A 13742-nucleotide genomic window follows, 5' to 3' on the forward strand; every position below is an offset into this window, starting at 1 on the left:
AGGTTCAAAAATTTCTTCGTTGTTTAAGAAGAAAACTGTGCCGCATCAATGAAAGACATTTTAAAAGTGTGGACAATAAAATACGTGATATTTGCTTAACAAGGACTGGAATAATTTGTCATACAAAACCTTAAAACATTCATGGACAAAAATATTACAATCCGATGATTTTGAAGAAGAAATACCAGAAGATAAATTCAAATCCTGCCTTGAAATTGTAAAATTTATTCTAGATTTTATTAATGTAGACAGAGAAGATGTGAGCAAGTGGTTGGAGAATGACAAAACCAATAATGACATTGTCATTCTTAATCAAAAGTCATCTTCAGCAAAAGATGTCCCTTCTACAGCTGAAGAGAATGATTCATAAAGTGACACAAGTGAAGATAACCTAGACATGAGCAATAAAAAAATTAAATCTTCTATGGCTTTAGAAGCCGTAAATATGTTAATTTTTTTGAACAACAGAATTACGAGTTTAATAAAATAATAACTTTGAGAAATATGAAAAAAGAAATTAGAAAAATTATGATAAACACTAAAAAATAAAAATTGATAAGCGATTATTTCTCTTTGTAAATATTTATTAATTTTTTTTTTCAAGTACTGTAATTTGTAATACTATATACATACCAGATATTTATACTGGATCGTAATTTTTATTAGTAAAAATCAAAACTGAGCTTCATGTTTTCTGCAGAAACCTGTAACGTATTAATTTTGCAGTAGTCATAAGTAAGTTAGGAACCTTCTTTACATAAAATTATTGTAAAACTAATCTTCTCAATCTATATTTCAAGAACCTGTGGCCAATGTAGAAATTTAAACCGTAATTTCCATCAATCATATTTTTTTTCCAGGGTCATAACACTCCGTAATTACCCTGGTGAACGGAGGTTCTAATTTAGTTGCCTTCTAATTCCATATATAGAGACCAAAAACTTGTCACTTTTTAATATCTTCATCATAATATCATTTGTCCAACTCTTCAAAATAAGTGGTCGTCCTAGATTTGACCTCATCATTTGACATAATTTTTCGTCCAGCAAACTATTTCTTCAGGTTTAGGAAGGGAATGTAATCACTCCTGAGTCAAATCTGGTGAATACAGCACATCTGGAAGCACTTTGAAGTATAGGTGATGTTGTTTTACAGAAACAATCCTAGACATGCACGCAATAGAATTATTCTTGTGAAAGAGCACTTCTGTTCTCACTAGATGTAAATGTTTAGCTTGACTAACATCTTCTAATTGGTCCAGTAGTGAAGCATAATTAATTTGCCTTTTTGCAGATAGCCTGTGAGTACCATACCATGAAAATTTCTAAAAGAAACCCTTTTTTTAGTTCTTAAACTCTACTGAAAATTTAAAAATACATACCTGTCCGATTGACGGATAATCCAGTATAGTGGAATGAGTATATTCTCTTTTCTTATATAAATGACATTCTCCATCATTTGGTTGAATTACGCCACCCAACTGGTAACAATAAAAGAATAAAATAAACTTAATTTAAAATCCTGAAGGAATTTGGCCAAGGTAATAAAACAAGAGAAGTCATCAGACAAATTTTAACAAATATTCACTACAAAGTAAAGTTCTGACAATAAATCTTAAAAACATTTGATATAATCTAGGGCAAGACAAGGTTATGGACTCTACTTTTTAACTGTATACTGGAAAACGTTATTAGAGAATGGAGAAGAAGTTTAACACAAAATTACAGACAAAATCACACTGCGATAAAAGGAAAACTTAACAATAAACTATCTAACATTTCCATATGATCTAGCTATTATATTAGATTCAATAAAAAGACCAACAAAGCAAATAACCTTACTAAAAGAACAAGCAGATAAAAACAGGGCTGCAGATTTCTTTTGAAAAAACAATACATGATGAACATCAAATCAGCCCCCAAAAAACTAATAACTGCACATGGGAAAATTAACAAAACCAAAATATCAAAGTCAACGTCTCTGAAAAGGAAGCCGTCAGGTCAAGAATTAATAAAATGAAACTAGCCTATTAATTAACTTAGAACACTTATCAATTAACTATGAAATTGATATCGATGAACGCTAAACTAAACTACAGTCATTCATCTGAAAGCTTGTATCTAACTGAATGTCTGACATTTAACAAGAAACTTCTAATTGACAAACTATTTCCTCAGAAAGGAGCTAGGGCATATCAAATACGTAGAAGAATACAGAAGAAGACAAAATAATTAACTGTACACGAACAGAGAAAATACATGTAATTTATGTAATTAGAAAAAGAAGAATTACCTTTTATAGTCATCTACAAAGAATGAATTCTAACGGTCTGGAAAACACAACTATTTACACTTTAAAAACCTAAAAACCAGTAACAAATTAATCAGAGAAATTGGACGACATGGAGAATTGAAAATAAAACAAGAAGATATCAAGGAAGATTCACTGCTCAGAAAGAAATTGCAAAACATCACACGTTTCCAGGAAAAACAAAAAAAGTGGTAAAAGTATACACGGACAGAAGAAAGAAACAAAAAGCAGTGGGAAATGATGAAAGAGATCGGGAAGAAAAATTGAATTAGTTGAAATAATGTTATTTCAAATAAAAAAAAAAACAAACAAATTTATTAAGCAAAATAAAGTATTATTTACAAGTTTATAATAAGGAAAAATATTTTCAATATTTAGTAAACTGCTTGCTGGTTTCAGTCCACTCTTCAACAAGATATCCAATTAAACAAAAATTGTAGTAACCAACTGCAAATTCCAGGTTTTGTTTAAAATCATGTAAAGGTTAGTTAAGACAGCAGTGCAAAAGGAAGGGAAAAAGCTGGACCTCTTACTTGTATAAATAAGATTTATTAATCACTGCCAAGATAGGTGGTATGTATGAATGAAAGAAAATTGTACAGAACCAATTGTACATTCATTGTTAATGAAAATTTGGATACTTTAGAGGCGGTTAAAAAATACAGTGGTCAACATGAAATTTCGTACTGAAAAGTTTGTAGGTGTTCTATCTAGTATTTTACATGCTGAATCTGAGTATGTATTCTGTCTGAAACAACTCATACGTAACGTTCCTAAGTTACAGTCTATTAAATTTATTTGTTCCATCATTTGTAGAACAAAAAAATACAAATAAGTTAGTATATCCGTATGTTTGCTTATTCACATCCAATTTATATTGTGATGCATGCTGTACACCTTTATTTGATATATAACAGTCAAACAGTGCCATTTCATTCAAGCCAAACATGTTTGAGTCATTCAAACAATATTCTAACAAATCTGGAAGAAAGCATGCTCAGTGGTCAGTGACATTCCAAGAGTGCATACAAAGTGCCTGTATGTTCAGTTTTCTTATATATTTTTAAATAAAAAAAGATAAATCTTTGAACCAGTTTTATGTATTTTTGCACCTGAATAATTTCCTTTCTGGTCAGAATTAATATAAAATCATTAAGAGAACAGTGAAGAATTAGTTCTCTTTACATTAGTTTCATTCTATGCTGAAACTGGAGGAATACAAAAATAGATATCTCATTATGACCTGAGTAATGGTAGAACCTGTATAAATATTAATTAATTTATATTTAATAGATCAACCCTACAGAACAATTGAAATAGGATGACTTACCTTATTTCCCTTATTTTCTGTTATGTTATTACATAACAGAAGCGCTTTTGTGAATTTGATTCGCATCAGCTGCACAAATTATATACAAGGTGCTACCCAAAGGTTTGGGGAATTTTACCATAAAAATACAAATAACTTATAATTTCCACTGTCTCCTTCAAAGTAATCCCCTTGGGCATTGATACAGTGATCCAAGCGTTTTTCCCATGATTCCATGCATCCCTGGAAGTCTGCAGGTGTAAGTGTTTGAAGCACGTTCCGCGTTTCTTCCTGAATCTCCTCAATTGTGTTAAAATGACGGCTTTTCAATGGAAATTTTACACTACCGTCTTTTTGGAAGCTAAGAAATTACGAACAGCTAGCGATGTGCGTGCGGGCGCGTTGTCATGGTGCAGAACCCAGCTGTTGTTACCCCACAGATCTGAACGTTTGCGCCTAATGCTTTCACGTAACCGCTTCAAAACTTCACAATAGAACATCCCATTGACGGTTTGACCAAGAGGAACAAATTCCTTATGGATAATGCCTTTGATGTCGAAAAAAAGAATCATCATGGACTTCACGTTGCTGCGAACTTGGCGTGCTTTTTTAGACCGCGGTGAACTTGGTGACTTCCACTGCGACGACTGCCGCTTAGCTTCAGGGTCATACCCGTACACCCATGTCTCATCACCGGTTATGATGTTGGAGATGACGTTAGGGTCATCTCTTGCTGAATCTTTCAATTCGTTACAGTCAGCTACCCGATTTTGTTTCTGGTATGGTTTTGTTTCAACTGTCTTTGTACGAATTTTGCAGCAATACGTCTCATGTTCAAATTGTCCGACAAGATGCGTTGCACGGACACATATGACATTTGTACGATTGCACAAACATCATGGATTGTTTGTCTACCGGTGTTGCGCTTGTTGATGGTCTTCCTGAACGACGCTCATCGTCATCAATTGTCGTTCGTCCATCTTTGAATCGTTTGTACCGAAAAAAAGTTTTACTTTTACTCATAGCATTGTCACCAAATGCTTCCACAGTTTTTTTAAGCATGAAGTAAAATTTGATGCGGGTTCTTTGCTCTTTAAAATCTGCATTTAGAACTTCGCCGAAGCAGTAAAACACAACGTTACACAACCGCATGAAAGTCAACAATGCAGCCTCTCACCGTCACAGCTATCGAAACACTGATTGACAAAGAGTATTGTTAGCCACATCTAGCGGCAACGGGTCGTACCAGCAATGGTTCGCGTGCGAAATTCAAATTCCCCAAACTTTTGGGTAGCACCTCGTGTATATATATACACATTACAAAGCCATCAAAAACTTATAATCCATGACAATATACGCCGCATTCAATTATAATTTTATGTTAAAAATTAATTAAAAAATTAAATAACAAAAATTAATTAAATTTAACTTGTCATACTTTAAAACCGTACAACAATTTAAAACCTTTTATTTAAATTAAAAATTATAATCCCAACAGAAGAGATAAAAACATAAAATTTAAAAAAAATTGTTTAAAATTACAAAGATCAATAATTAAAATTAACTAAGTCAAAATTAAAATGTACAATGTAATTAAAACAAAGATAAAAATACAAAATTAAGCCAAGTAAAATGATGTGGTAGCCATTTCACTGATTTTACTTTATTAAGTTTTTGTTTTTATTTTAAAAGTTTTAATTTCATTATGCAATTTTTAACTTCGTTTTAATTACATTTTTACATTTTAATTTCAATTTGGTTAATTTTAATTAATTGATCTTTGTAATTTAAAAAAAAAATTTATATTATGTTTTTATCTCTTGTTGGGATTACAATTTTTATATTTTTAATTTAGATAAAAAGTTCCAAGTTTTTGATGGTTTTTTAATATATATATTTATATTACAAAATCATATGTATAATATATATAATGTGTGCAGCTAATTATGCGAATCAAATTTGTGAAAGCGCTTCTGTTATGTAATGAAATAAGGTGTCATCCTACTTCACTTGTTCTGTACTTAGGGTTGATCTGTTAAATGTAAACTAATTTGTATTGGTACAGAGTATGGTCATTAAAAAATTGCTTTTAAAAAAATAATATATATATGTACTAGTGGAGATTTGCAAGTTGAAACACAAACTTTAATGAACTGAATTAATGAACTGTGAGCCTCTACCAGTGTGTGAGTTGGGTTTGAACTTAATCATTATAATCAATCGAATGAATAATATTACAACAATAATAGAATTAAATTTACATTAAATAAAATAAAATAGTGTTAAATGAATTAAAAAAATTTCTGTTTAATAATAATGGGCTTCCCGTGGAGAATATGTGTGAGGTGATGCGAGCATCTCATGTGGGGTTAGACCGACCATCACCACCAACTAGTAACAAACAGGGTACCCCTGGGGTGCTGTTTTGGGAGATGCAATTGAGTGCTCTTATAATATCTCAGCAAAGTTATATTTTTGCAATGACCTTCGATTTTCAAAATTCAAACGGGATATTTATTAGTATAATACAAAATCACAATGAAACAAAGCCAGAACAAAAAGAGCAATACTTATCTGCAATAATTTTTTTCGGCTGCCGTGTTTTTAATATTTATCTTGTGTAGTCTTTGGTGTACTTGAATTATAGCAATGTACGGTTTGTTGTTCAGACTTAAGGCTGGGGTATGAACTCACCAGTTATGATATGAGAAATAACTATTTCTCTTTCTCTTGCAGTGATCCATACATATAGATGCTATTCTTTAATTTTCATGGTTATTTATGATTTCTTGGATCCATTTTGTACACAGTTTATGATTACTTAATTTTGCTGAAACAGTGTACTCCATGAAAAATGGGGAAATTCTGTTACAAGAACACTAATTGTAAAGCACCAGTTTTCTTTAACTCTTGCATTTACTCATTCGACAGTCATCTTTTTGAAAACTAAATATTTTACTTCCCTCCTTATCATGAACGTTTGTATGACCATTAAAATCACAATTACTTGCTTACCTCTGCCTCATTTAATACTATGTGGATGTACATTTCACACAAATCACTATGAATTTCAGAAGTGTTTATAACATTTCATGTTGAGAAATCAAATCATACTCTGGATTTCAGAACCGGCAGGATTGTTTATTATTATGGCAGATATCATTGCTGTAGTAGGAGAAATAACAGACTGATAAGATGACCTATAGCTACCTAATTAAGCGGTTTAATTTGTCCTGCTTGTGCAGTAAGATTCACTGTTGCCAACCGCTTTTAATTATCAACCTGGCCTTTACTTCTGAAACATTCCTTGTAAAAACAATAAAACAATTTGAATTCTAGTGATAAGATATTAAAAATTTACCCGACCATCACCAGCAATATGAAAAGCAGCATCGGTCGAAAAAATAATTAAATGCCTAGCTGAATCACGCCAACCGATTTCCTCCTTACAAACGATCACTTGTATTAAAGCATCCAAACCACCTTCTGGTGAATCCACATTAGATGATACCTTTGCATCCGTTACTTCTTTCTAAGAAAAAATAAATTAATAAATAAATAAAAATAGTAATAACATAAAATTTAAATTAAAAAAAGTAATGGCTGTATGTTTGCAAAGAAACTGGGCGTGTTGTTAAATAGACCTACAAAATAACGGTCAGCAAATAACATCACAAAGGCGATAGCATAAAAATATAACTGGTCTTCCTGTCCCAAACTGTCTACCTCTAGCATCACCATGTCAGATAGTTATTAACTTTCTCCCATCACTTTGATATATAATTTTGAATAAAAAGAAAATATTCCTATTAATAATAAATATAATTTATTATTATTATATTTTAATCAAACATTCTGTTACATAGTTAAGTAAATTAAACAAAAGCAATTATTTGATTGTACTTAATTTGTCCTATAATACTGCACATTTTCGTGATCGATTAAAGTCCAGATTAGTCCAGATAAGTTAATCTAGTAACCCAGTTTTTATCTAAAAATAATTTATTGGAATATTTAAAGTAAAAAGAATAATTTTTTTAATTCTCATTCTAGATTAACAAAGCCCTACGTATAGTGGTGAAATTTTTATGTAGAAGAAAATAAGTCATTATCAGAATGGCTTTATTGAACTTTCTTAAGATTTGCATGGAACTCAAAATATAACCCTTTTCCTAATGAAAAATCTTAAAATTACTATTAAATTTTATTTTTTTGTTTACTAATTCCTTAAATTAATTAATTAATTTGTTACCTTTTTTGGAATTACATCCAACCTTCCCATAAGCACAACCCATTTTGCCCTTCCATGAACACAAGGAGTTTGTGCTCATCGAAGGGTACAGCGGGGGGGGGGGGCTGTACCCTTCCATATATGATATATTTATGGTTTTTTTTTAATTTAGTAATAATATAATTATACAAATGGGTTTTGTTTTTGAGTATTGTTTTTTTTTTTGTTACAGTTTTACATGATTTTTTAACCATAGCACACTTCTACCTGATGTCAAGTAACCTAAAAACTGTTTTCATGTTGCAACTGAGATAAGCATCATTCAAAAGTTGAGACAAATCGCCACAACAGAAAGCTATTAACAGAATTCTGAAACTGTCTGACATTCAAGTTGGCATCCCTGAAATAAAAATATTAGCTGTTCGAAAAGAATTTCAATTATTAAAATCTCTTTTGTTTATTTCAAAATATCAGCTTCACTTAAAATATGTATTGAGAATGAACAGCACACTGTGATAGATTTTTTCTTCTGAAGGTGAAGACATCCAAAATTCAGTTGTATATGTTAAAACTGTATGTACAAAGTAATAATGGTCCAAATTTTTATAAGTGGATCAAATAGATTAAATTGCAATGAACAAGTGTCATTATTGATTTTCATCGTAGTGAAAGACTGATGGGCATTTCGACTGACGCTTTATAAAATCGTATTGATAATTTTATCTGCCAGGATAGACATAAAATTTTTAGGAAATTGCTTCAATTTGTAGTGCGAGTACCAGCACTGTTTATTCCATTATTCATAATGAGCCGATTTACTGCAAAAAATGTTCTAAGATTCGCAATGTGAGTTCCAAAATGATAGATTCAAAGTTACAAAGACACATGAATTCACATTTGTATGGAACTTAAGGTGTAATTCTTCTGCATAATGCCTGCCCCACACAGCTCCAAAGTCATGAGAAGCTATTCAAAAGTTAGGTTAGAAAGTGTTGCCACATCAATCTTACAGTCCTGATCGGAAATCATGAGATTTATTTTTGTTTTGTCCACTTGAAGAGTCTTTATGTGGTGCCATGTTTGGCAACAATGAGCAGGTCAAGAATGGCTCCAGCACTGAGGTGAACAATTCTCTACAATTGAAATAAGAAAGATCAATTACCTAAATTTAGCTTGGGATTATGTAGAAAAGTAGCATTAGTTTCATTATCGTTGAATAAATAATAATTTTTCTAGTCATCTGAACAATCCTCGTACAATAATTTTGAATAGATAATATATTAAAAAAGAATGTTACATAACATAGAGATAATTAAAACAGCAGGAGTGTATATAATATATATATATATATATATATATATATATATATATATATATATATATGTATGCATATATGTATGTAACATAAAATTATACTGCCTCTACTGTCAATAATGCATAAATTAGATAAAATATTTTTGATTTATAAGACTGCGAGCGAGCGAGTGAGTGAGTGTGAGTGTGTGTATGTATGTATGTATGTATGTGTGTGTGTGTGTGTGTGTGTGTGTGTGTGTGTGTGTGTGTGTGTGTGTGTGTGTGTGCGCGCGCGCGTGCGTGCGTGTGTGCATGTGCAAGTGCATATGTAACTTAACCAAGTATAATTAAATGATACTGAAGTGGAGCATCAAGATGGAACTATCAGTTAATAGATTAAATTCAAATTTATTTCTTACTTACTGAAAATTTTGCTGTATTATTGTTAAGCGGCATGTTGTTTCGAAATCCATATGCAACATCACAACTTTCATCATTTTCATTATAATTTATTTCTGCACACTTCTTTGCTTTTCTGAAAAGTAAAGTAAATAATTTTAATGCTGTATATTTAATAACAAAAAATCATTTATTGCATAAATATATAATTAGAATTTTGTTATAATACTGCTCAAAGTATGTTCATTTCATATTTTTATGTTTCATACAAAATTGAATTGATTATGTCGATTAATTAATAAAATATTTCTTGATTATCTATTACCTTGATAAACACCAAACCGTGGATTTGAGTGGCAAACAGATAGAATAGTCTATATATATATATATATATATATATACATATAGAGCCCCGCATTTTTTTATACATAAAATAAATAATGTCTATGGAAAGCATGTAAATTTTTTATTCTGATCACATCAGGAATTGGATAGTTATGTTCGTAAATGTATAAAAAAAGGGAAAATGTTTACCCACCAAGATCAAGGGAAACAAAACACATTAAAACCTTGATCAGAGTATCATCACATATAAATTGTAAAATAAAAAAATAGATGTGATTAAAGTATGTAGGTATTTATTCAGTTTCTTATTACAGTATTTACACATTACAAATTGTATGTATAAATAATTCTAAAGAGATAAACTAAGTTACCGGTATATATATATATATATATATATATATATATATATATACATATAAAACTAAATAAACTAAGTTACCTGGTCTAGGAACTGGACACAAACTGAAAAACAAATATAAATTATTCTATACTTTATTGCTGACTTACATAACTAAATACGAAATTCATCTTTTATTTTTTTAAATTTTTTGCATCCTCTAGTGATTAGCTAAATACTGCGATTAATTAACCAGTTTTAAAGTATTTCTTGGACTTAAAAAAGTTAAGAAAGACTTAACTTTTACTGCTCTGTTTTTTTTTTTCAGCTCCTTCAATTTGTTTGGTAGTTGATTGTATATTTTAACTGAAGTTATTTCACTACATTTGTTCTAAATACTTTTATTTATTTTTCGGAGTAAAATAAGTTTGTTTCAGGTAATGCTAATTGATTGTATATATTTAGATTTAAATTTTTTATGATGAACAATGAAGATTCTAGTTCAAAAGGTTTTTTAAAAATATTAATTATTTCAAATAAAAACATGCAAAATAATATTACAGTAATGTATGAAGATACTAAATATAAAAAGTTCTTCAGTTGTTCTGCGCAAGAAGACCGAATTTTCGTAATTTTTTTTATATAATTATTTTATACAATATTTTGCACAAGAAATATACAAAACATAAATTAAATGAGAAAACTAATAGAGGTATAATTTTATTTTTATTTAATATTAAAATATATTATCTGTTTATAAGAAAATTAAATTATTATTATAATTGTAAATTTGAGATAAATAAAAATAGAGCTGACCCTACATACAAGTATCAAGTTTAAACTCGCTTACCGCTATGACTCGCTGCATAAGCACATATGAAAAATACACCGATACAAAGTCAACTTAACTCAGAAATGACTCAACCAATCCTCATAATATTTTCACATACACAACTTCAGATACCTACTACATCATAATTATAATGAAAATGTAGTAGTTCTGGAGATTTTTGAGCCTTAAAAGTTTATATGTGAATTATATTTTTGTAATCTACATACCTCAAAACATGAAAATTAATTTTCACTCCGTAATAACATCGTGTTATTGAAAAAAATTCCCGAAGTTGTCTGTCGTCAACCTTAAATTGAGCACAACTTAAGAACGACTCACCCAGTCTTCATCAAATTTTCACATGCACAACTTCTGATACAGAACTACAATATGTCTAAATTTCAATTAAATTGATCTTGTAGTTTTGGAGATTTTCGAGTCACAAAATTTTATACAGAGGCAAAAAACCTTTATACAAAATTTTAACAGATATATATTAAAGAAATTACATTTTAAGTGAATGATATTTTCATACTCCTCATATCTCAAAACAAAAAAAAAATTCTATTTCACCCCCTAATTCTTCTGCGAGACCAAAAGTAACTCCATATTTTTCTTCAAAAGTCAGTAAAAATAACTACAATTCAGAAGGTGTTAATGAAAATTATTTGAGAATATATCTTAAACAGATGCAGAAAATTCACAGTTTTTTTTTAATTTTTTAATTAGTATTACTTAAAATTCATTGACCGACTAATATTGTTTGTGAAAAAATATCTTTTACTAATTTGAGGGAGAATTTTTCAAATGATATGGAAATTTATTAAAAATGGCAACAGAACTTTCTCATAAGCCAAATTATTGTATTGTATTTAATGAAAACTATTCAATTGTCTGGTTTGGTAAAGATGGATATTGTTATTTTTTTAAAGAATAAGAGATTTTAGCAAAGATTATACATTCATATAAACATAAGTTAAAGATATTAATATACGGTTAATTTTTTAAATGTCAGTCTACATGATTAATACTTATGGATGCCAAACAACGATATGATAGCCCATTTTTATATCTTGAAAACTAATTATGATTTTTGAGGGAGTAACAAGAGATTATATTATACATCTGATATAGAAATGAATGTAACCATAATAAACATTAAATACTGATTATAATCTTAGTGTTTAATTAAGACACTTCAAAGCAAAACAATACCATTTGATTTGTTGCAAATCAAACAATTTCTTTGTTTCAAGAGTATCTGTCATTTAATAAAGCATCCACAAATTTTGGTTTATGGGTGACAGAAGTGTTATCATTATCATAAATGGAAGTTCTAACCATATAATTATGTCTCCTGAAAAGAAGTTTTATCCATATTTAAAGTAGGTTGGTTATAATCTTCTCTGGGAATAATTTTTTGAACTGTTATTGTGTAATTTTTAATTCCCTTTAAATAATTATTTTCATATGTAGGTATGGTTATTTCAGCCGACAAGATGGTAACAATGAAAGGTTCAACATTTTTGAGAGAGTTTATTCTATTAATAAACAATAACAAAAGCAAGGCACAGATGATACTTCTTTGTGGCACTACATCTTGAAGTTACGACCTAGGTTTTATACATTAATTCTTATAAAAAGATGAAATTTCAGCTACCTGTTTACAATCGGTAAGATAACACTAACCGATTAATTGTAAGTAGCTCCTTTGGTATCATAGATATTAAGTTTTGTCATCGGTAAAAAAATCAGAACTAATTCAAATGCAATATTGAAATTGCAAAAAAAAAAGAAAGAAAATGGTTGAACAAGTGACAATTTTTCCTAAAGCCATACTGAAAATTTTGTTAATACATTATGCTTTTCAAGAAATATTAAAAGTTTATTTTTCAAAACTTTTACTTCCCGGCTAGGCAGCAGCTATAGTTTTTCATGAAAGTATATAGATTCGTAAAAAAAAATATAAAAAATTTGTCTTTTTTTAAAGTTTTTTGCATTTAAAATGACATGAGGCTGATCTAAGGGTCATAAGACAGTGACTTGTAATGAACGGAATTTCATCGAATGTAAATAAGACAAATTACATGAATATCAGTTTGCAAAGGACATTTCACATGCTACATTTGTGAAATACTTTGGACAGTAGACTATTCTGAAACGTCCAGATTACAATTTCAAAAAAGCAATTAGGATTTGTATAAATAAATTCTATTATTTAAAAAAATATTGTGCCGTCAGAGTTCTGAATGCTTTTGTACAGTCAAGGTTAAAGTACAGATAAATTTGTCGGGTTGGAGCTTACCACAATGTTTTTAGGTCTGCTTATATCGCTCAGAAACATGTAACATATATAATATCTGGTAAAACTAGACATCCTTCCCGTTATTCATAGGTCTTAAGATCTTGCCGCGGTGTTACATGTATTTCTATAAAATACTAATGACGTATTATAAAGGCTGTAAACAGGATAGGATCCTTGGTATTTTTGTTACGAGGCCTTTGTGGTAAGCAGATAGAGTAGTTCCTTCTACGCCAAGAATCGAGTAATTTAAATGTTTTTATTTATTTGTACTTAGTCCAAAAACATTTAATCACTTACCGAGGGAATTTAAATTCATAGAAGACTAACAAGTTTTCATTATTAATTTAAGATTGGTTGTTGTCAAATGAAGATGTAGAG

The 13742-nt window shown here is 29.6% G+C and overlaps 1 protein-coding gene across 4 annotated transcripts in view; it reads right to left on the reverse strand.

The window, feature by feature from the left end:
• LOC142333737 (integrin beta-PS-like) overlaps positions 1-13742 on the reverse strand; it is an 84337-nt gene that overhangs the window by 38161 nt on the left and 32434 nt on the right. For all 4 annotated transcript variants that reach the window (XM_075381192.1, XM_075381190.1, XM_075381189.1 and 1 more), the window contains 3 exons: positions 9570-9681; positions 6981-7151; positions 1382-1480 (listed from right to left, as the gene is read on the reverse strand). In XM_075381192.1, coding sequence (XP_075237307.1) covers positions 1382-1480; positions 6981-7151; positions 9570-9681 — 382 coding nt within the window. The remainder of the gene's footprint in view (positions 1-1381; positions 1481-6980; positions 7152-9569; positions 9682-13742) is intronic.

Source organism: Lycorma delicatula, chromosome 13, assembly GCF_047948215.1.
Source record: "Lycorma delicatula isolate Av1 chromosome 13, ASM4794821v1, whole genome shotgun sequence".
NCBI classification, from domain to species: domain Eukaryota; kingdom Metazoa; phylum Arthropoda; class Insecta; order Hemiptera; family Fulgoridae; genus Lycorma; species Lycorma delicatula.